Raw genomic sequence first — 25,362 nt, 5'->3', positions numbered from 1 at the left:
GACCCTACATTATACCTGTGAGAAGAATGATTACGTACCGATCCCCAGCAGCGTTACCACTTGGGAATGAGCCATTGGTGATGTGCTCACAGGTCGAGGACTCTCCACAGGACGTCTCCCCGGGGTCCGGCTGTATATATAGGCGAGCATGTGACCAAGGTGACGTCATCCATTCGGCTGAGATATCGGCACCCTACTAGAGAATGTGACACACCTGAAGGTAAATCTCCGAGCAGCTGTCTATGTACAATACCACCTGGAGAGTAAGATACGCTGGCGGGGGTTACACTCCCTACATGTCACCAGATCTAATCCTTTCATCCTTTTTGTTATGTAAAGAATTTTGATGTTTCCATTTATAAATACCTAGTTGGGTTTTTGATATCCGATCCGTGATGACGTCTTCCCTGGAGGACAAGGGGGTGAGAATGTTGGTGAGACGTGAGCTCCAGGGTCCCAGGCAGATGTGGCAGGTAGAGGAAGACTGGAGATTTATAAATAGAAACAAATTACAAATCTGTATAACTTTATGACACCAGGTGAGACTGAGATTTTTTTTCCTCCGCAGTTTCTCTTCAAAGTGAATGAGATAATTAAAACCAATGGGACCTTTCTTGCAAGCACTTCACAGTTCCAACAGTAGGTGGCAGCAGAGTAGAAAACCATATTGCACAGTGTAGACAGATGCAGAAGGTTTAGGAACAAGCTACCACTTCAGCAGACACAGGTTTATACTGGGGTACTCCAGTCAGACCCCTCTCATGTTGGACCTTTTCTGGCCATCTTCTTGTTACCTGACCTGGAGCTCTGCTATACTAGCTGGCTGTCCTTCTGTACGTATCTGAACATTGCTGGTGTGTCCTCCTCCTCATTTTCTGTACCTTCAGGGTCAGTGTCTCTATCCGCACGTCTGCACACCTTGAACACACAAATTCTTCAGGAACAAAGCTCGGGTGGTAGGTCATGAATCGCATGTCTGAAAGCTACTTCTTTTTACAAGGGCCACACACACACACACACACACACACACACACACACACACACACATACATGCACATACAAACACACACCTACACATACACACACATGTACACAGACATGTACACACACACATACACACACACATACAAACACACACCTACACATACGCACACATGTACACACACACACACATAAATACACATACACACAGACATGTACACACACACATAAACATACACACACACACACACACAGACATGCACACATGTACACACACACACACACATAAACACACGTACACAGACACAAATGCACATAAACACACTTTCACATACACACGGACGCACATACATGCACACATGTACACATACACACACACACATAAACACATGTACACACACATGCACATAAACACACTTACACATACACACGGACACACAGACATGCACACATGTACACACACATGCATACACATATGGAGGCACACATGCACACACACAGATACACTTCTACATACACACAGACATACACACATGCATACACATAAACACACTCACACAGACATGCACACATGTACACACACACACATAAACACACGGACTCACATGCAGGCACACACACACAGGCACACTTACACATACAAACAGATATGCACACATGTACACAAACATGCAGGCAGGTGTTAGGAAGAGAGTGTAGCAGGGACAGTCAGGTGTTAGACAGGGAGAGAGTGTGTAGCAGGGACAGTCAGGTGTTAGGAAGAGAGTGTGTAGCAGGGACAGTCAAGTGTTAGGGAGAGAGTGTGTAGCAGGGACAGTCAGGTGTTAGGAAGAGAGTGTGTAGCAGGGGCAGTCAGGTGTTAGGGAGAGAGTGTGCAGCAGGGACAGTCAGGTGTTAGAAAGGGAGGAAGTGAGTAGCAGGGACAGTCAGATGTTAGACAGGGGGAGAGTGTGTATCACAGACAGGCAGGTATTACACAGGGAGACAGTGTGTAGCAGGGGCAGTCAGGTATTAGACAGAGAGACAGTGTGTAGCAGGAACAGTCAGGTGTTAGACAGGGAGACAGTGTGTAGCAGGGACAGTCAGGTGTTGGACAGGGAGACAGTGTGTAGCAGGACAGTCAGGTGTTAGACAGGGAGACAGTGTGTAGCAGGGACAGTCAGGTGTTGGACAGGGAGACAGTGTGTAGCAGGGACAGTCAGGTGTTAGACAGGGAGACAGTGTGTAGCAGGGACAATCAGGTGTTAGTCAGGGAGACAGTGTGTAGCAGGAACAGTCAGGTATTAGACAGGGAGACAGTGTATAGCTGGGACAGTCAGGTGTTAGACAGGGAGACAGTGTGTAGCAGGAACAGTCAGGTATTAGACAGGGAGACAGTGTATAGCAGGGACAGTCAGGTGTTAGACAGGGAGACAGTGTGTAGCAGGGACAGTCAGGTGTTAGACAGGGAGACAGTGTGTAGCAGGGACAGTCAGGTGTTAGACAGGGAGACAGTGTATAGCAGGGACAATCAGGTGTTAGTCAGGGAGACAGTGTGTAGCAGGAACAGTCAGGTATTAGACAGGGAGACAGTGTATAGCTGGGACAGTCAGGTGTTAGACAGGGAGACAGTGTGTAGCAGGGACAGTCAGGTATTAGACAGGGAGACAGTGTGTAGCAGGGACAGTCAGGTGTTAGGTGATTTTAGGCAGAAGGGACCAATAAAAGCCGTTTTTAGGGCTAAAATTGTAGAAAACAGAGCTTCATCACACATATATACAGCTATTACACTGGCTAGCAAGCACATCAGTGTGATCAGATAGACAGCTGGAGTGCACTTTGAGGAATAGGCTGGACTGTATCTACTTGCTGAAGACTTCAGATATAGGCTACATAACTGTATACTGAGAGTGTGCCAAAAAATATAATAATTTGGTACCACTGTTTTCCATTCTGTGTGTAACATAAACCATTGGAACGTCTGATGCCTAAAGGCATTTCTAAAAAAAATTCATATAGGGTATACGGCTGTATACTGAGAGTGTGCAAAAAATTTTTTTTAGTAATAATAATAATTTTTACAATAATTATAATGCTGACAGGTTGATGCTTATCAAAATGAACAGCCATTGGATTGACCCAGAGTTTACTTCTCCACCAATGCCAGTGGAAAGCAGCAAAACTTGAAGTGCCATTTCTGCTGAAGCTCCTTTCTTCCTCCTCCTCCTTAATAACCGTATAAATGGGCCATTTTAAAAAAAATCTTTGAAGGCGGGACGACAACAGAGTCATCCCAAGGGCCATCCATAGAATTTTTTTCGAGTGCTTATCTCAAGGGCCTCAAGAAAATGTTTTCAGGGCTCACCTCTAGGGCCTAAAAACCAATGTTTGTAGGGCTTAGCTCAAGGGCCTAAAAAGTAACCTTAACGTCATCAAATTAAATTTTTGGAGGGCTCACCACAATTGGATTGAGATAACTTTTTAGAGGGCTCACCTCAATGGCATCAAATAAAATTTTCGGAGGGCTCACCTCAACGGCATCCAGATAACTTTTTAGAGGGCTTACCTCAACGGCATCAAAATAAATTTTTAGAAGGTCTCAATTCTAACTTGTCTAACTCCATTTTTGGAGGGTTTACCTCAAGGGCATCAAAATAAAATTTTAAAGGGCTCACCTCAATGACATCAAAATCAATTTTTGGAAGGTCTTAATCCTAACTTGTCTAACTCCATTTTGGAGGGCTCAACTCAAGGGCCTAAACTCTATTTTGGAGGGCTCAACTTATTTTTTGTCAATGCTCATCCCAATTGGTATTGATAATTTTGGTGCCTTTTGGCTTCCCTACCTCCAATAATTAGGCTTTCATGCACTATTGCATCAGGGTGTGGGGCAAAAACTTTGAAATTCAACTTTCAATCAGAATCTTGCTATTTTAAGATGATACTTGTGTTGTCCATCTCTTACCATTTTATTTTTGGATACAAACTTGCTGGGGGTGTCCTCTGCCTTCCTTTCATTTTGTAGCTGTTTCAAAGGAGGAAGCCGTCAGTTCGGTAGAGGCCACTTTATCGGCTGTTTTTTTAATCTTAAAAACTCAGATTTAATGAAGGGAAGGGGGAGGGGTGATGGGTAGGTTCTATACATATACAAGGATGGATGGAGGGAGGGGGAGGGGTGATGGGTAGGTTCTATACATATACAGGGATGGATGGAGGGAAGGGGGAGGGATGATGGGTAGGCTCTATACATATACAAGGAGGGGATGGATGGAGGGAAGGGGGAGGGATGATGGGTAGGCTCTATACATATACAAGGAGCGGATGGATGGAGGGAAGGAAGAGGTATGATGGGTAGGCTCTATACATATACAAGGAGGGGATGGAGGGAAGGGGGAGGGATTATGGGTAGGTTCTATACATATACAAGGAGGGGATGGGTGGAGAGAGGGGGGGAGGGATGATGGGTAGGTTCTATACATATGCATTTATGTTATTTTGGTCTAAGAACTCCTGTAGTGAAGCCTCTACTGTTTTTGCTGTTACCAGATACTGGGGTTACTGTTCCATAGATTCACTGTTCTCATGGTTAAGAAGTGGAGACAGTGCCCCCTTGTCTCTCCAGCCAGATGCAGCGCCCCCTTGTCTCTCTAGGCGGAGGCGACACCCCCTTGACTCTTCAGGCGGAGGCAGTGCCCCCTTGTCTCTCCACGTGGAGGGAGTGCCTCCTTGTCTCTCCAGGCAGGGGCAGTGCCCCCTTGTCTCTCCAGGCGGAGGCAGTGCCCCCTTGTCTCTCCAGGCGGAGGCAGTGCCCCCTTGTCTTTCCAACCAGATGCAGCGCCCCCTTGTCTCTAGGCGGAGGCCGCGCCCCCTTGTCTCTAGGCGGAGGCCGCGCCCCCTTGTCTCTCTAGGCAGAGGCAGTGCCCCCTTGTCTCTCCAGGTGGAGGCAGTGCCCCCTTGTCTCTTTAGGCGGAGGGGGAGCCCCCTTGTCTCTCCAGGTGGAGGCAGTGCCCCCTTGTCTCTCCAGGCGGAGGCAGTGCCCTCTTGTCTCTCCAGGCGGAGGCAGTGCCCCCTTGTCTCTCCAGGCAGAGGCAGTGCCCCCTTGTCTCTCCAGGCGGAGGGGGCGCCCCCTTGTCTCTCCAGGCAGAGGCAGTGCCCCCTTGTCTGTCCAGGCGGAGGCAGTTCCCTCTTGTCTCTCCAGGCGGAGGCATTGCCCCCTTGTCTCTCCGGGCGGAGGCAGTGCCCCCTTGTCTCTCCGGGCGGAGGCAGTGCCCCCTTGTCCTTTGGGGTTTTTTTTTTTTTTTTTTTTAAATATTTATTTATACCATTTTCCAATTTTTCCATTACATGCAACATATGTAACAAGAGATCATACAGCCGTAGATCTTCAATTCACAATTTGTTCAACATAACAACAATGTAATAACCCCCTCCCTAACCCAACCTCCCCCTACCCTCCCCATGCTCGCAGAACCAATCCCACATATCCACACCTATGTCTCACATTTTCTTCATCGTGTCATACCACAACCATCAGATACAGGACCACCTGAGGCCCAGCTATCAAGTAGACCCATCTCAAGGAACCGGAAGCTTCAACTTGCCCAAATTTCCCGCTAAATCTGCCTTTAAATACCATTCCGTGAGGCGGAACGGATGAATGACCGAAATTATTTCAGCCGGCGTGAGAAAAGCACATATAAAAGTTCTCCATTTATTTATGAAGTGTGTCACCTTTTTATCTTTTTGTAACTCTGTGTCTAGTTGGTCCATTTTAAGGTAATATTTTATTTGCCCCAGTACCTCTGAAATTGTTGGAAGAGAAGGCTGCAACCACTTATCCAAGAGACAACGCTTTGCTACAAGGATAAATATATGTAATAGGTGGGACATTGGTTTACCCTCCGGAGAGATGTGTAGTATCACTGTCCGGGGGTTCACTGATAAGCATTGATGCAGCCTCCGATCCACCAACCTCGCTAATGACTCCCAGTATAGTAAGACTGTAGGGCATAATAACAATCCGTGTTGTAAATCTGTCCCTGGAGTGTGGCATTTCGGACAAGCTGTCAGCCTATCAGGATGTGACGGTGATCTTGGTAAGGAGAAACCGTATGTTGCGTGGTGAATGATTTTAAAGTGAGTCTCTCTCCATCGTTCATTCACAACGGCATTGCAAACAGTCCCCCAACCTTTCAGAATGGAGTCAGTAAGGTTGGCCATCCCCAATTTCCTTTCCCAGTAGGCAAACATTGATGGGAGCCCTGGTGACAAAGTCTCCCTCTTAAGATCTTGGTAGAGAAAGGAAAGGGAGTGGCAAGCCTCTGCATTTGTCACATACGTGTCCAGCAGACCGACCCCCGTCTCCCCCCTCCAATTCCTCACGCAGGAGAGCAGGAAAGAGGAGATCTGACCGTAGGAAAGAAAATGGCCATTTCCCAAACCCCATCTAGCACATAGCTCTGGAAACGTAAGTAGCCGAGGTTCCTTGTCATGTAAAAGATTGCGCACTTGCATGATTCCCTTAGACCTCCATTCCAGGAACATTTTATTGCTATTGCCCTCGGGAAAGGACACATGGTCCCAGAGCCCCATGAATTTGCTAACCCGAAACGCTAGACCAAGAGCAGATCTGACCGCTTTCCATGCTGCGATCGTGTCCCTAAAAAGGACACTGTTCTTGATCGCTGGTGGCAGTGCAGAGTACTTAGTATGGAGGAGGGAAGTCACCGACCACGGAGATGCCAGTTCCGTCTCCAGAGCTACATTTGAGAAGCTGCCCCCTCCCCTGAACCAATCTATGCAGTGCCGTAAGAGGCATGCCAGATTATACAATCTTATGTTGGGCAGATTTAGCCCCCCTTTCTCTTTAGAAAATACCAGCTTACGGTAGGCAATGCGCGGTTTTCTGTTCGCCCATATGAACTGCACAAACGCTCTCTGGAGATTAGTTACGTCTTGGTGGCGGAGTAACAAAGGAATAGTCTGCATTGGATACAGAAGTTTGGCGAATGACATCATTTTTAGGAGGTGGCATCTAGCCAGTAGCGGTAAAGGAATATGGGACCATCGGCGGAGTTCAGCTATCACTTTAGTAATTAGGGGGGGGTAGTTTAGAGTGTAGATGGAATGAGGGGTTTTACCTATCAAAATCCCCAGATATTTGATGTGATTACGTGCAACCCGGACAGGAACCGGTAAGGGGCCTAGCTTTCGGGCTGATGGAGCCGAGATGTCAAGGATCTCACTCTTGCCCGTATTGATCTTATAGCCTGAGTGTTGTCCGAAAAGCCTCAAGATCTCGAACACCTCAGGTAGATCTTCAGACGGGTGATCAAGGAGAAGAAGCAAGTCATCAGCAAAGAGGACGGCCTTCACCTCTCGGCTCCCTACCTTGATTCCTCTTATTGTCTGAGTGTGGGTAAGATGTCTGGATAAGGGTTCGATAGCTAAATTAAAAAGTAACGGGGATAGGGGACACCCCTGACGGGTTCCTTTTCTAAGGGGGAAGGTGGGCGATAAAAAGCCAGGGGTGGAGATCCTGGCCATAGGGGCAGAGTACATAGCGTTGATCACCCCCCGGAAGGCTTCCGGAAATGCCATTTTCTGCAACACCTGCTGCAACCATCCCCAGTGTACGTTGTCAAAAGCTTTTTCAGCGTCTAAGGACAGCAACACTGGGGATGGGTGCCGGTTCGGGTGCAGCTGGACCTCGTCCATGGCAGTTATAACAGTGCGTAAGTTCGCCACCGCTGCCCTTCCTGTGACAAAGCCCACCTGTGTGGGAGAAATCAGGCGAGGTAGGATAGTCGCCAAACGGTCAGCCATGATTTTGGAAACAATCTTCAGGTCGACATTTATGAGGGAAATTGGTCTATACGATGCTGGATCAGTGGGATCCTTTCCCGGTTTCAACAGGACAACTATATGGGCTGTATTGCTTTGTGGTGGGACCGTTCGACCAGACAGGTAGGCGTTGTACACAGGAAGTAGGGCCGGGGAGATCTCATCACTTAACAACTTATAAAATTCCCCTGAGAACCCGTCAGGACCTGGAGATTTCATAGGTGACAAGTGGGCAATGGTGGCTTTTAGTTCCTCGAGAGAGATTGGGGAATTTAATAGCGATCTCTCTTCTTCCTCCAGAGAAGGGAGAAGGTCCAGCCACTGTAAGGGGCTATCCGGAGGGGGGAGGGGGTCAGCATATAAATCAGAATAGAAATGTCGGAGAACCTCATTTATCTCTTTAGGATGAGTCACTAGCTTCCCTGATTTGTCCCTAAGGCTCAGTATAGGAGAAGGGGGGTAAGGGCCTTTGGCAAATTTGGCCAGCAGCCTCCCCGCCTTGTTACCGAAGCGAAAGAGCATAGCCTCGTATTTGGAGCGTGTAAAGGCCTCCTTCCTCTCCAGCCACTCCTCATAGTCTAATTTAGCTTGATGCCATTTCCTCTTCGCCTCAGCACAAGGGAATGAGAGAAAAGCTGTATAGGCGTCTCTCAGTTGACCACTATATAATATTAGTTTCTTATGAGCCAACTTCTTTAGGGATGACACGTAGCCTATTATCCTGCCTCGTAGGACCGCTTTGGCCGTGTCCCAAAACAGTTGGTGGTTCGATAGATGGGCCGCATTATCCGCTGAGTATTCCATCCACCAGCCCTTCAAGAGAGCTTGAAAGTTGGCATCCTTCGCTAAGCCAAGAGGGAACCTCCATTGGAAGTCCGTCCCTCGGGGGAAAGAATCGGTGATGTCAACACTCAGCGGAGAATGGTCGGAGATAACCACGTCACCTACCTCATGTCTACATACCTTCTGGAGGAGGGAGGGCGAGGCGAGGGCCCCGTCAATGCGGGACCAGGAGTCATGTGCATATGAATAGTGGGTGAATTCCCTTCCATCAGGATGCAAATGCCTCCAAGTATCTGTCAGACCTGTAGCGGCAATGAAGTCCTTAAATGCATTGTCATTCGCAGTCGGACCTCCTCCCGCCGAACGACCCCTTTTCCTATCCTCCAATGCAGACGGTACCGCATTGAAGTCTCCAACCACCAAGACGTGTGCTTGAGGGCTTGCGAGCACCTGGGCAGACAGAGAGGTGAAAAAGGGTTTGTTAGATTCATTCGGACCATAAACATTATGTAGCTCTATTTCCTCAGAGGCTGTACGTACTAATAGAGAGCAATGCCTCCCAAGTTGGTCTGTACCTAGAAGACTAACAACCCCCTTAAATTGTCTATGAACAAGAACCAATATCCCTGCTTTCCGGTTATTTGCTGGGGAGCCAAAAACCGTGCCCACCCAGAGCCTCTTCATCCTGTCAAAGTCCGCCTCGGGTAGATGGGTTTCTTGGAGTAAAGCTATGTCAGGGCGCAACCTTTTGAGGTGTTTGAGAATCATGCCCCTTTTCTGAGGGGACCTCAGGCCTTTTACATTCCATGAGACTATGCGGACCATTGAACAGGAAGAAGAGGCCTCCGATGTGGTCTGCTAGAAATCAACCCATGCGAGCATTCCTTCCCACCCTCCACCCCCCCAAAAAAACAAACCCCAACCAAACATATAAACAAACATGTGCAGCAGTACTGCAACGGCCCTCCCTCCCTTCTGGTGGAACCCGGGACAAGGGAGACGTGGCCTCCTGGCTTCCTTTCTTCCATACTGAAGAACCACAAAACCTTCTCCATACCCATAACACCCAACCCCACCCCCCGCGCCAGAATAGTAGGCGCCCGTATGAACTTAGCATATATAATAAACAGCTTGCTAAGGGCAAGTTCGCCCCTATAAAGTGAGACCTATTAGGAAAACATAGCGTAAGGGATCAGACGACTAAATGAAAAATAATACGTCCTCAAATAGAAGGCAATGAAGATCTCCGCTTTCGCTGCTCTTTAGGCGGATCAGCCCTGCTGTATGCTGCTTTCGGATTGTCCTCCCTCCATAGCGGGCTGAGCGGCTTAGATCCGGTGACCTTGGCCAGCGGTGACCGTGGCGACGCATTCCGTTGTCTCGTTGGAGAACCCCCCGACAATATGGCCCCAAGGCCGTCTGCAGCATCCTCTGGGGACTTGTAGGTAGAAAAGGATCCGTCCTCATGGAAAACTCTTAGGATCGCTGGATATATGAGGGCAAACTTTATTTTCCGTTGGTAAAGGTCAGAGCAGATGGGGGAGAACAATCTCCGGAGCCTGGAAGTCTCAGCGGAAAAGTCACTGAATATAAGTAGTTTAGAATTCATGTATATCAGCTCATCCCGTGCTCGGCGGAAGGCTTGCAGTACCTCAACTTTATCTGTGAATTTGAGATACCGCACAATGACCTGGCGCGGTCTGTTCCTCTGTCTGAGGGAAGATGGCACCCCCTGTGGCTGTTCTGGTCGCATATCAGGCCCGAGCCTATGAGCCCTTTCCACGATACAGTCGTGAGGTAAATGGAGGAGTTTAGGCAGTAGGGACTCACAGAAATGCAACAATTCATGTCCGGGCACAGATTCCGGTACCCCCAGGATGCGGAGGTTGTTCCGGCGGGAACGGTCTTCCAAGTCTTGGACTTTTTCCCATAGCTTTTTGTTGTCCGCAACCAGCTGGGAGACCTGTGCATTAGTTTGGTCTACAAAGTCCTCCACATTGTGGAGCCGAGTCTCGGCCTCTTCCAGCCTCTCTCCGTGCTGGGCCACCTCTGCCTGCAATTGCTGCAATGAGGCAGCTACTGTAGAGGTAAGTGCCTCTTGCAGGTCTGGAGCAATGCGGTTGGCCACCTCCGCGGCGATCAATTTATAGTCCAGGTGCAGGGAGCCCGATTCTTCCTCCTGCTCCGAGCTCTCCCCATCTGAGGGTGAGCGCTCCTGTGTGGACCCGGCCCCCGCCATCTTGCCCGCGCGCGTGGATGCCTTAGGGAACTTGCCTGACGCTGTGGACTTGCTTTTGGTCTTCATTCTGAGCACAAATCGGTCCATATAGGACACAAATCACCTCCGGTGTGGTTGTGAGCTCACCCAGGTAAGAGATTGCCGGTTCGGAGGGTAGTTTAGCAGCGCGGGGACACGGAGCTGAGCTCTCTCACGTCCTCACAGCATGGCGCCGGAACCGGAAGCCCTTTGGGGGGGTTTTATCTAGAACATGTTTCTCCCCTTTTACGTCTCTACTTGAGACTAAACAAATGTGATTCTATTAATCTCTCCTCATAGCTGAGATGCTCCATTCAGTTTAGCTGCCGTCTTTGTACCTTTTCAGCTATAGATTTTGTATAGTAACCGGCTGGGGGAGGTGGAGACCTGTTTGGCTGCAATTTCTCTTCTCAGGCAGCTGGAAGCACAGGAATTCTGTACAGTAAAGGGTCACCCGTATTTTTATAACATACAAGATTTCCCAGGCACCTTGGAAATGATGCAGAAACATTGAAACAACAACTGGTGGTGAGAGAAAGCAAGAAGCTGAAACCATGGTGTACGGCGGAGACCAGTCCAAACTGGTTCCCATTGTACCAGCAAACGCCTACACTTCATCAAAAGGAGATTGACGTGAGGGACAAAAAACTCTGAAAATAATGGCAATAAGCAAAAAATGTTATCAAAGGCCAGTAGCGAGCTGTGACATCATCATCATCATCATCATAGCGACCTTCCTGACTGCGCCGGCAGAAGATGGAACACATGTAGTCTACAGAGACGGCTTCGTCAGTGACAACGTTTACTGGAGCCGTCATTTATACAAATAAGGCTGAAATAGGGATCGTATAGTGTTTCCGCCTCCATTACCTTGTATAGCTGGGGATACGGTATTGGTGGCATCGCACCTTTTTCGACATAGGGAACAGTTGTGCTCGTCTACTACCGATCACGTACTGAGATGTTTGCAGTGACGCCACCTCTGTGGTGGTTGGTCTGTGTAGGAGTACTGCTCAGCCGGTGATGGTAGTGTGGTGACGCCAGTGCTAGTTCAGCACACAGGTGTGGTGTTATACCTGCTTTTAGTTGTAGCTGGCTGTACTGTTCCCCAAAGGTCGGTGACCTGCCAGGCTGTGATGGGTCCCTTGGGCTTCTGTCACAGTGGTCCGGAGTTGGAAGATGACCCACCCAGACTATCGGTACCACCACCCACAAAAAGGGGAAATGTCCCAAGGAGAATATAGCCAATAGGTGTAGGTGCTGGTGCAATGATGACTGAGTCCCTGTAAAATAAATATAATATACAGGATAGCTTGGCAATAGATACCTGCGGTTAGGTACAGTTTTGTACCTTCTGAACTAATAATAGCCTGCCTGCAACCTAGTGTAATAAAGGCGACAGCCATCCCCTCTGCATGATCACGGTATATCCAGGAACTGGTCGAGCCAGATTCTGCGCTCAAGGTGAGGGATTTCGTGACTGCTGTCAGTGTGTGAAAACCAACGAGCGAATAGACCTTCTGGTATTTTCTGAGACGGTCGCCCGCACCTGGTCATGAGCAGCGCCCGGCAGCTCTCCAGCCTCCTCCTCATCCTCCTGTCCGGTAAGCCGATCACTTGCCGCGATTCACCAAAATCCCAGCATTGCACTGAAGGAGAACCAGACCAAAACGGTAACGTTCTCAAGCATCTCATGAACTTTCTTAGTTTCCTTAGAAATGAAATTTTTACAGTCACAGTCAATAGGAGACAATAGGACAGTCACAGAGACAATAGAACAGTCACAGAGACAATAGGACAGGACAGTCACAGAGACAATAGGACAGTCAGAGAGACAATAGGACAGTCACAGAGACAATAGGACAGGACAGTCACAGAGACAATAGAACAGGACAGTCACAGAGACAATAGAACAGGACAGTCACAGAGACAATAGGACAGTCACAGAGACAATAGGACAGTCACAGAGACAATAGGACAGTCAGAGACAATAGGACAGGACAGTCACAGAGACAATAGGACAGTCAGAGACAATAGGACAGTCACAGAGACAATAGAACAGGACAGTCACAGAGACAATAGGACAGTCAGAGACAATAGGACAGTCACAGAGACAATAGAACAGTCACAGAGACAATAGAACAGTCACAGAGACAATAGGACAGTCACAGAGACAATAGAACAGTCACAGAGACAATAGGACAGTCACAGAGACAATAGAACAGGACAGTCACAGAGACAATAGGACAGTCACAGAGACAATAGGACAGTCACAGAGACAATAGGACAGTCACAGAGACAATAGGACAGGACAGTCACAGAGACAATAGGACAGTCACAGAGACAATAGGACATAACAGTCACAGTTTTTTTTATCACCATAAATCCCTGTAATATCATTGCTGGAGGTTTGAGGATTTTTCTTGTCACATCAGAGCGTTTTCTTTGTCAGTCGTCCGCAGAGTGAAGCAGCTTTAGGAGACTTTCTCCAGAACTCGAGGAGTGAGTTTTTTTTCTTTTTTACCATTTTGTGGTAGGTGAGATGGGGTCTCCAGACAATAGATGATTATTGTTATCAACTAGTGACAGAAAGTGCCAGAGATGTGTAATTTACTTTTATTAAAAAAAAAATCTTCAAATACTTATCTGCTGCTGTATGTCCTGCAGGAAGTGTTGTATTCTTTCCAGTCTGACACAGTGCTCTCTGCTGCCACCTCTGTCCATGTCAGGAACTGTCCAGAGCAGCAGCAAATCCCCATAGAAAACATCTCCTGCTCTGGACCGTTCCTGACATGGACAGAGGTGGCAGCAGAGAGCACTGTGTCAGGCCCCCTTCACACGTCCGGAAAATCTGTCCGGATTTCCTATCAGGAAATCCGGACGGATTTCCGAACTCATAGACTAACATTAGACACGGACACCCTTCCGGATTTTTCCGTATCTGTTCCGGAAAATAGGACCGGATTTTTTAGATCCTGTCCTATTTTCGTCCGGAAATCCGACACGGACGCCCCCATAGAAGTCTATGGGAGCTCCGGAATCACGGGCATTTTCCTGATGTATATCAGGAAAGTGCCCGCGAAAGTGCCCGCGGACTGGTAGAGAGCCAGCCCCGGCCGCCGTCCGATCACCCGCACACCCCCATCCCCCCCGCACCGCACCGCACACTCTGCCCGGCACTACAGGGCTGGCCGGCCAGAGTGTGGTGCAGATCCCCCCCCCGCCGCCTAACCCCCAGTACCCGCTAGTCCCCCCCGCCGCCGCCGCCGCCGCCGCTCACCACTGGAGCACCGGCTCTCTTGCATCTGACCCTCTCCCCCCCGGGAACTCACCACCGGGCCGCCCGCCGGATGCTCCGCACCTCCGACCGCCGCCGCCGCCCGGACCTCAGCACTGCACTCTGACCCGGACCCCAACTTTGCGGCCCCGACAGAGCAGGATCCAGGACAGGTGAGATTACCCTTTAGGACTACTACTCCCACCATGCTCTGCTGGCAGGCCATGATGGGAGTTGTAGTTCTGCAGCCTGTGGCCATCCAGGTTGCAGAAGTACAACTCCCATCATGCCTTGCTGACAGGCCATGATGGGAGTTGTAGTTCTGCAGTCTGTGGCCATCCAGGTTGCAGAAGTACAACTCCCATCATGCCTTGCTGACAGGCCATGATGGGAGTTGTACTTCTGCAGCCTGTGGCCATCCAGGTTGCAGAAGTACAACTCCCATCATGGCTCTGCTGGCAGGCCATGATGGGAGTTGTAGTTCTGCAGCCTGTGGCCATCCAGGTTGCAGAAGTACAACTCCCATCATGGCTCTGCTGGCAGGCCATGATGGGAGTTGTAGTTCTGCAGCCTGTGGCCATCCAGGTTGCAGACGTACAACTCCCATCATGCCTTGCTGACAGGCCATGATGGGAGTTGTAGTTCTGCAGCCTGTGGCCATCCAGGTACACGGGTACCTGTGATTTATGTTGGCATACTAGACCATATTATCTCATCAGGAAATCCTGAAGGTTTTTCCTGATGGTTTCCTGATGGTAAAAACGGATTACTGTCAGGAAATCCTGATACTATCCTGATGACATTTGAGGTCTCCTGATCAAGATTTCCTGACAGTAAAAACTGACACGGACGTGTGAATGGGGCCTCAGACTGGAAAGAATACATCACTTCCTGCAGGACATACAGCAGCTGATAAGTACAGGAAATTTTCAAATAGAAATAAATTACAAATCTCTGGCATCTGCCTGGACTAGTTGATCTGAAAGGGAAAAAAAATGGTGGACAACCCCTCTAGGGCCACATGGTAAAAGAATGTTGCCTCTCTCTACTCGCATAGGGTAATACTGGGGCACCTGCCCTCAATAGGGCACCCCCTACCCCGATCTACCCCCTTTGGAACCTCCCTTAATAAAGCAAAAGAAAAACTTGCCATGATTCCCGTCCCACTCCGGGGTCCGAGGTATGATTCAACCAAGTGAGAGAAATGGATGGAGGGATTTACAATTGGAGGTAAATCGCCGCCAAGTGGGAGAATCTAAAATGTAACCTTTATTTCTTTATAAATGTAACAATCGCCCGGGCTGAGCAGATATTGGGCTGAGCAGATACCATGCCGTGCGGGCCGTGCAGATACCGGGCCATGCAGCTACCGGGCTGTGCGGATACCATGCCGCGCAGATACCGGGCCCTGCAGATACCGGGCTGTGCGGATACCATGCAATACAGATACCATGCCGCGCAGATACCGGGCCGCGCAGATACCGGGCCCTGCAGATACCGGGCTGTGCGGATACCATGCCGCCAGGGGCGTAACTAGGATTCATGGGGCCCCATAGCAAGAAACTGTATGGGCCCCCCCCCCCCCTTCCCCAACATACTCAGCTGGCCCGGCACGTCTCTTGCGCGCCAAAGAACTAAGAACGAAGAAATGCCGCGTCGGGCAACATACATATGTTGATGGGGCTGTTATGGCTGTTGGTGCACAGCAGTCTCCAGCAATGTGTTGCAAGCTCTACATTGTACACATGTACCCACATGGCCGCTAGTGTACTGTGCCACTGTCTTCCCCTCATGTACCCTGTCATCATCGTATCTGTTGCAGAACTACAACTCCTATTACGTGGCATAGTCCTGCATATTACCCCACACTGCATGCTGGGAGATGTAGTCCTGCATATTACCCCACACTGCATGCTGGGAGATGTAGTCCTGCATATTACCACACACTGCATGCTGGGAGATGTAGTCCTATATATTACCGCACACCATGCTGGGAGATGTAGTCCTATATATTACCACACAGCATGCTGGGAGATTTAGTCCTGTATATTACCACACACCATGCTGGGAGATGCAGTCCTATATATTACCACACAGCATGCTGGGAGACATAGTTCTGCAGCCTACCCTATACACTATGATGGGCCATGTAATCCTGCATATTACCCTACACAACATGCTGGGAGATGTAGTTCTACTGTGCCACTGCTTCTCCCTCCTATACTGTGTCATCCTCTAATCTGTTGCAGAACTACAACTCCCATTATGGACTGTCAATAGGGCATGATGGGGGTTGCAATTCTGCAACTTGACTGTCCACAGGCTGCAATACTACAACTCCCACCATGAATTGTTAACAGGAAATGGTGGGGGTTGTAGTTCTCTGGGGATAATCTCACCTATCCTGGTTCCTGCTCCGTCCTCCGGTTTTCTGTGACTGCTTTTGCCCGCCTTCCTCTTCTTTCTTGTCGGGAGGGGGGGGGGGGGGGGGGGGGATCGCAGGTCGTTAAGTTGGGGGGGGGGGGGGTGATACAGACTGCACAGGGGCCTCTGGGACATTGGGGGACTGGCTCTGGGACACTGTGGGGTCGGGTGGGGTGGTCCTGGGACATGGGGGGAGGATTGGCTTTGGGACACTGTGGGGGTGGGTGGGGTGCTCCTGGGACACTGGAGGGGGGGGATTGGCTTTGGGACACCAGGGGGGTGGGTGGGGGTGGTCCTGGGACACTGGAGGGGTGGGGGGCGACTGGCCCTGGGACGCTGGGGAGGGGGGGTGCCGAGGGGGGGTTGCTGCTTGAGACACTGCATGGAGGGTGGGGGCCGCAGGGGTCGCTGTACGGGAGGTGGAGGGGGAGGCGATGTAGAGGAGGTGGAGGGCTGCAGGGGAGACTGTACGGGAGGTGGGGGGGGCCGCAGCAGACGCTGTATGGGGGCGGGGACGCACGGGAGGTGGGGGGGGACACGGGACACTGTATGGGGGCGGGGACGTGGGGGGACGTACAAGTCACTGTACGGGGGCGGAGCCGCAGGGAGGCACGCGCTGTACGGGGGCCGCTGGGGACACTTTGTGATTGGCAGGGCCCGGAGACATTGGCTCCTAACCCTGTCAATCACGGCCCTGCATTTACCTGTGAGCGCTCACCAGGAGTGCTCACAGGTAAAGTCCCTCACGTTCAGATGGGCATCTGCAGGTGTTTGCTGAAGGGGCCTGGGCCCCCTGATGTGGCGGGCCCCATAGCAACCGCTACGGCTGCTATGGCGGTAGTTCCGCCACTGCATGCCGCGCAGATACCGTGCCGCGCAGATACCGGGCCCTGCGGATACCATGCAATACAGATATCGTGGCGTGCAGATACCGGGCCGTGCAGATACCGGGCCGTGCAGATTTTGTGCTGTGCGGATATCGTGCCGTGCAGATACCATGCCGCGCAGATACCGTGCCGTGCAGCTACCGGGCCCTGCAGATACCGTGCCATGCGGATATCGTGCCGTGCAGATACCGGGCCGTGCGGATACCGTGCCATGCGGATATCGTGCCGTGCAGATACCGGGCCGTGCGGATACCATGCCGCGCAGATACCGTGCCGTGCAGCTACCGGGCCCTGCAGATACCGTGCCGTGCGGATACCGTGCCGTGCAGATACCGGGCCCTGCAGATACCGTGCCGTGCAGATACCATGCCGCGCAGATACCGTGCCGTGCAGCTACCGGGCCCTGCAGATACCGTGCCGTGCGGATACCGTGCCGTGCAGATACCGTGCCGTGCGGATACCGGGCCGTGCAGATACCGGGCCCTGCAGATACCGGGCCGTGCAGATACCGGGCCGTGCAGATACCGGGCCCTGCAGATACCGGGCACTGCAGATACCGGGCCCTGCAGATATCATAGGTGCTTGATACCAGCTATACAGAATGTGGAATAGGACATAATGAACGGCCTTCCCAATGATCCCTTCAGGTGGATGAAGAAGAAAGCCCGCTTAGACATAGAGTCGCACTTACATGGCCCCTTTGATCCTTCTGTACATAAAAGGCCTCGGTGTGGTTGTCTAGGGTGATACTGATGGAGTCCCACAAACACAAAGGAATAATGGTGTGCGTCATGAGACTCTGTGTGAATAAAAAACAAAGGGAGTGGGCTCTAGGTATAAACTCGCTCCATCTGGATACATCTAGATGAATACCGGAGCAGAAAGTCGGGTATCTAAGATGTGGACTGGTACATCACTGCTAAAGAGTAGTAGATACAGACAGTAGTGTTATATCACTGACCATACACCTGGGATCAACAGATTCTACAGTCGGGTGTCCTGGGTGGATGGAGATGCCCTGAGTGGATGGAGATGCCCTGGGGGGTGGAGATGCCCTGAGTGGGTGGAGATGCCCTGAGTGGATGGAGATGTCCCGAGTAGATGGAGATGCCCTGAGTGGGTGGAGATGCCCTGACTGGATGGAGATGTCCTGACTGCATGGAGATGCCCTGAGTGGGTGGAGATGCCCTGACTGGATGGAGATGTCCTGACTGCATGGAGATGCCCTGAGTGGATGGAGATGCCCCCAGTGGATGGAGATGTCCTGACTGCATGGAGATGCCCTGAGTGGGTGGAGATGCCCTGAGTGGATGGAGATGTCCCGAGTGGATGGAGATTTTCTCAATGAATGGAGATGCCCTGAGTGGATGGAGATGTCCCGAGTGGATGGAGATGCCCTGAGTGGATGGAGATGTCCCGAGTGGATGGAGATGCCCTGAGTGGATGGAGATGCCCTGAGTGGATGGAGATGCCCCCAGTGGATGGAGATGTCCTGACTGCATGGAGATGCCCTGAGTGAATGGAGATGCCCTGAGTGGGTGGAGATGCCCTGAGTGGGTGGAGATGCCCTGAGTGGATGGAGATGCCTTGAGTGAATGGAGATGCCCTGAGTGGATGGAGATGTCCCGAGTGGGTGGAGTTGTGCTGCAGTCTGTGGCGACCTGTTTTGGTGAGCAGGAACGGATTGCTGTATCTAATGGCGTCCACCCCCAGATTTACATGCGGTTGCGGTGACTAGTGATGAGCGAACATGTTCGTAAACGTTTGTGTGTTCGTACCCACATGCCGCTAATGGCTCCTTTTCACCGATCACAAACAATTTGTTTGAAAGGTTATAACGATCATTTTAGAACATTTTCGAACATGCGAATGTACCAAACTGTGTAAGTTTCCTCCCACCAATTCCAAAGAGCCAATGAAGGTGTTGGGGAAGGAAGGGCACATCAGGTAATGTAGTAGCCATGGTAACTACTGGCATTACTTTGATTGGCTGTACGATTAGCAGCATTACTTACCTTATGTACATGCGATAAAAACACAACACTGAGGTAAATTTTCTCACAGTCTTTCCTGATTCTTGTGCCGTTCAGTAGGGAGAGTGGAAGGGGCAGGGACAGCAGCTAAATGTAGTTAGGCAGCAATATTCACAGAGGTAGTTAGTCAGTGTAGGGAGGGAGAGCTGAGCAAGTAGGGCTTAGAACCTTGTGAAATTGTTAGTGCAGGGTGGGAGAGCTGACTGAGTAGGGCTTAGAATGTTGTGAAATTGTCAGTGTAGGGAGGGAGAGCTGACCGAATAGGGCTTAGAACGTTGTGAAATTGTCAGTGTAGGGAGGGAGAGCTGAACAAGTAGGGCTTAGAACGTTGTGAAATTGTCAGTGTAGGGAGGGAGAGCTGACCGAATAGGGCTTAGAATGTTGTGAATGAATAGCGGCCACACAAAACTGACATGCCAGTTTTCCATGTGGCTGCTTGCAATTCTGGCCAGAGCGCATACTATGTGTATACACCCATGCTGGGATTCCATTGATTTTCTATGCAAAAGTATCTTTTGACTTAATCACGGCCGTTGTTGCAAATTAATTAAAAAACTATGTTGTGTGAACATAGCCTGAATGTGTATACGCACTTTGTGACAATATTACTTTTTGGAGGTAGTTACTTTTTTTGAGATTTTGCAACTACAAAGCCTTAAAGGGGTTATCCTGGTAACAAACCATGACCACGCTCAGCTCTCTGTTCCCCTCTTTGTAGACACAGGACATGTGATCTCCTCTCTGGGGGTGGGGCTAGCTGTCTATTGACTTGGAGACATCATCTGCATCATCTCCATGCACCTGTGCTGCTTCCATAGACTTACATGTGTCCTTAAGCCTAGGTCACTGTAATATGAAACATTATAATTCTATCTCTGTTTGCTGTCAGTGAATGCAGCCATATGTACCTGTCTTTGTGTTACAGCTCTATTGTAAATTTATTGTAAGTGTTATAGATGTTCTTAGAGTCTGGATAGAACTAGAATGTTTTCATTCACAGTCAGCAAGCAGAGATCTAAACCTACACTACACCCGCCATCCCCGTAAACAGATGCCTATTATACAGCACATAGCTACACCATGTCAGCTCTGCTAAATCATCAGCTAGTATGGAATACATATTGGGGTGACGTGATGTAAAATCAGTGAAAAAATAGTCCTGTTTTTACTGTGCAATAGTAATGACAGCAGTGGGCAGGAAAGAAAGCTAAGGGGTGAGTACAGAAAGGGAACAATCAGGGAGATGCATGATGGGAAATTTGCTGGCGGCGCCATCTTGGATATTGATTGGCTTTTAGAAAAACTTGTTACTCAGGAATGGCAGCACCTAGAAAGACAGGAGACGGCTCAAAGTACTCCGGGGGACTTGGCCAGTAATAACTAGCATGCCATTTTTTCGCTCTTAGGTGGTATACCCCTTTAAAGCTTTAGCAGTAATTTTCTAAATTTTCACAGAAATTTCAACATCTGACTTTTTTTAGGGACCAGTTCAGGTTGGGGCTATGTTCACACAACGTACTTTTTATAAAAAAGAATGGCCGTTGTTTTCAATTTAAATAACGGATGTTCTTTCCATGCTGCAATAAATTGCATTGAATTCAATGCAAACAACGTATTGAATGAGCATGTCAATTATTTCCGTCCGTTGTGCACTGATTTCGGTGCAATTTCCAATGCAACAACAGCCGTTGTTTGACACTCAATACAGCGGCCGTTGTTTATACGTTGTGTGAACATCTACTTGAAGTGTTTTAGAAATCACCCCATTTCAGAAGCAGCTCCTCTTTAGGTGAGTCACAGAAATAAAGGAAAAGTGTGTGTGAAAAGGTAAAATCTATTGTAATTTCATTGTAATCCAGAATCTCTTATAACAGAAAACCTAATAAAGGAAAAGTCCGGCCTCAGCAGGTCATTACACAGAGTGATCGCATGATGTCTGTGCATAAATCTATGCTATATGTCCTCACGCTATGTCTTGTGGCCCAATGACTCTGAGGCAGGAGGAAAAGCCTCCTGCCTTCTGTCTGAGATCCTGACCAAGATGACTCCTGAGTAGATCATGGTTGGCCCGGTGGCTCCATGATTGGCCCAGTAAGTATAGGACCAAGTCCAAATTAGTCCAATTCGAATTTGATGGTATAGTTGAATAAAATCTAGAAGGATCCACTTTCCCCCTACTGTTGTCTCCAGTTTGGGTGGGGTTTTGAAACTCAGTTCCATTGAAGTAAATGGAGCTTAATTGCAAACCGCACCTGAACTGGAGACAACAGTAGGGGAAAAGTGCCCATGTTTTTGTAGCGCTGGATAATCCCTTTAACCAACCGTACTAAACCAGCTGGACGCCTGCAGGCTTGTAAAAGACGCTCATTTTATTTACCTTTCCTTGTTCCCCTGAACTCCATCTTCTCCAGTCTCTTTTTTTGGTGACAGCAGCTCAGTCAATCACTGGCCGCAGCGCTGTCCCGTCTAACTCATTGATAAACTGAATGGGCAGAAGACTTGTTCTGAACTGAACCAAAAAGTTTGGTTCAGTAGCAAACAGATTTTTTTTGCAAAGTTCAGAACAAATCTGGGTTCATCAGGCCCGGTTCACTCATCTGTAGTTACCGCTATTAGCGATGCATCTTTAATGTGAAAGAAATGGAGAAATCAATAGATCACATGGTGGATTTGGGAGGTCGGCACTCTGAGAACTTTATTGAATGTTAAAGGAAAACCCACAGGAGGATCAGTCCGTTATTCTGGGGGTACTGAAGTGAAAGATTGGCGGACAACCCTCTGAACAGCTCTCCTCAGGCCCTGCATCACACCCTCATGCCCTTCAGGTAACTTCCAATCTTCTAATGGTCAGATCTCTTCCATCCCCCAATGCCCCTAATGGTCAGGTCCCATCCATCCCCCAATCCCCTAATGGCCAGGTCTCTTCCATCTCCAATGCCCCTAATGGTCAGGTCTCTTCCATCCCCAATGCCCTGATGGCCAGGTCTCTTCCATCCCCAATGCCCCTAATGGTCAGGTCTCTTCCATCCCCAATGCCCTGATGGCCAGGTCTCTTCCATCCCCAATGCCCCTAATGGTCAGGTCTCTTCCATCTCCAATGCCCCTAATGGTCAGGGCTCTTCCAGGAGTCAAACCTGCGGCCCTCCAGCTGTTGCAAAACCACAATTTTCATCATACCTAAACAGCTAAAGCTGTGCCAGGGCAATGGTCCCTCATACAATGAGATAGGTCTGATGTTAGTGGTGTTCTAGTGCATTATATCCTTGGGCAGGAACCTGCACTGTGGTGGTGAAAGGGCATTTAGGGCTTAATGCTGTCACATGTTGGGTGGATAAATTACCGTTTTCCATGGCCATATGGTTCGATTATATAACTCAGGTCACCAAGTAAGAGAAATGTGGAAGCTAAAATGTCCCTTTATGTTTTCCAGTCTCCACCTCTGCAGTCACCTCCGATGTCACCACTCCGGCCCAACCAGCATGTGGACACCCAGTGATCAGTAGTCGCATTGTTGGTGGCACAGATGCCAATGAAGGAGCTTGGCCATGGCAGATCAGTCTACAGTACCAGGGCGCCCACATCTGCGGTGGATCCTTGATCTCCAACCAGTGGGTGCTCACTGCCGCGCATTGCTTTGGAACGTAAGTTGACACCTATAGATAAAACACCATGACCTGGTATATCCTGTAGTCAAACAACAGCTTAATGGTCAGTATGGGCAGCCATGATAGGTGGGAAAACCAACTACAAGGCCCCTTACTGGAACAGTTGGATATGATGCTGAATGAATTGGAGTCAATTGGATGGAAAGATGGCGGCCTTCATTCTGAGCCACCAGCCTTCTCTATGTTACTCCCACGAGTAGTGTGGTGTAAAGGCTGATAATCTCATTGGGAGGTCCCAGCAGAGGACTCATACCTGAAGATGTTAGGAGAAGACATTACTTTTCTTTGACTCAATGATCGGGTGTCGTGAAGTGTCTTCTTAGATGACATCACTGGGCTGATGTAATGACATAATTGGTTCCAGTTTAGGACCCCCGTAATCTCAGATGCTGTAACATGTGTTGTGTAACATGGTGTTTGGTTTCTCTCCAGGCCGATCACTACTTCTGCCTACACAGTGGTTCTTGGCGCGTACCAGCTGCAAATCCCCAGTAATCACCAGGTTGACTCCAGTGTACGACTTATAATAGTGAACACAACATTCAATGGAGCCGGCACCCCGGGGGACATCGCCCTGATAAAACTCTCCAGTCCTATTAATTATACTCAGTACATCCTGCCCGTCTGTGTCCCGACAACGTCCATGAGCTTCCCGGCTGGCACCAACTGCTGGGTCACTGGATGGGGTACTATAGCATCTGGAGGTAAGCCTATGAGGCTCATCACAGGTCATACACCCTACACCCCATCATATTCCGGTGTATCTAAGCTCATCACATGTCATGCAGAAACCCCTCATTTTTCATTGTATCTAAGCATATGATATGTCCCTAAGAACTACAAATCACCACTTTGCCACCAAGTAAAATACCAACCATCACAAACCTCATGAGGCATCTAGATGGGTTCTCATCATGTCATGGCTCTTGGTGTTATCGTATTAGTGTGTGAGCTCAGTCATTGCTCTTCTTTCCTGCAGTCAGTCTTCCATCCCCGCAGACTCTCCAGCAGGTCATGGTGCCTCTTATCAGCAATAGTGACTGTGAAGCCATGTACCACATTGGCTCCAGCGAGAGCGCCAGCAAACAGATAATTCCGAGTGACGAGATCTGTGCAGGGTACCAAGCTGGAAAGCAAGACTCCTGCCAGGTGGGTAACTTGTCCTAGTAATACCAACAGTCTTTTCCCATTGCTATTTCTTAGGGACTATATTTTCCCATCGGGGTGGTTGGATGGGTATCGTTATGGTGTTTTCAAAAAGTTTTACAGTCGTGCAGCCGGTTAGATGCATTTCGAATATCGCTTGACAGCTGCTCCATTCAACTCAGATTTCGAGGTCTCCATGTTTAAAAACTTGGGGTTCCCCAGTGGTTGGACCCCACAATCGCTTAGTTATTGTTGTATGAAATTTTGTAGGAAAGTGACAGGATACAGCAGCGTACAATAGATTAATGATAACGATTGTTTAGTATGTGATCTATCCGACTATTGCTACTCATCAATACTTATTATATCATTACTCACTACTATGTATTACTGTATATCTGTTACTTATATCTATCACTCACCATTACTAATTATATCGATCACTCACCATTACTAGTTATATCTATTACTCACCATTACTAATTATATCTATCACTCACCATTACTAATTATATCTATTACTTACTATTACTAATTATATCTATCACTCACCATTACTAATTATATATTTCACTCCCCATTACTAATTATATCTATTACTCACCATTACTAATTATATCTATCACTCACCATTACTAATTATATATTTCACTCCCCATTACTAATTATATCTATCACTCACCATTACTAGTTATATCTATCACTCACCATTACTTATTATATCTATCACTCACCATTACTAATTATATCTATTACTCACCATTACTTATTATATCTATCACTCACCATTACTAATTATATCGATCACTCACCATTACTAGTTATATCTATTACTCACCATTACTAATTATATCTATCACTCACCATTACTAATTATATCTATTACTTACTATTACTAATTATATCTATCACTCACCATTACTAATTATATATTTCACTCCCCATTACTAATTATATCTATTACTCACCATTACTAATTATATTTATCACTCACCATTACTAATTATATATTTCACTCCCCATTACTAATTATATCTATCACTCACCATTACTAGTTATATCTATTACTCACCATTACTAATTATAT

General features: G+C 48.7%; 1 protein-coding gene across 1 annotated transcript in view; it reads left to right on the top strand.

Moving 5' to 3' along the window:
• LOC138801645 (serine protease 33-like) overlaps window positions 1-25,362 on the top strand; it is a 52,447-nt gene that overhangs the window by 26,275 nt on the left and 810 nt on the right. Inside the window, exons 2-4 of the mRNA XM_069984685.1 lie at window positions 22,895-23,105; window positions 23,562-23,833; window positions 24,109-24,278. Coding sequence (XP_069840786.1) covers window positions 22,895-23,105; window positions 23,562-23,833; window positions 24,109-24,278 — 653 coding nt within the window. The remainder of the gene's footprint in view (window positions 1-22,894; window positions 23,106-23,561; window positions 23,834-24,108; window positions 24,279-25,362) is intronic.

Source organism: Dendropsophus ebraccatus, chromosome 9 (assembly GCF_027789765.1).
Source record: "Dendropsophus ebraccatus isolate aDenEbr1 chromosome 9, aDenEbr1.pat, whole genome shotgun sequence".
NCBI classification, from domain to species: domain Eukaryota; kingdom Metazoa; phylum Chordata; class Amphibia; order Anura; family Hylidae; genus Dendropsophus; species Dendropsophus ebraccatus.
Note: the sequence above shows the minus strand (reverse complement) of the source record. Positions and strands in the feature narration are given on the sequence as shown.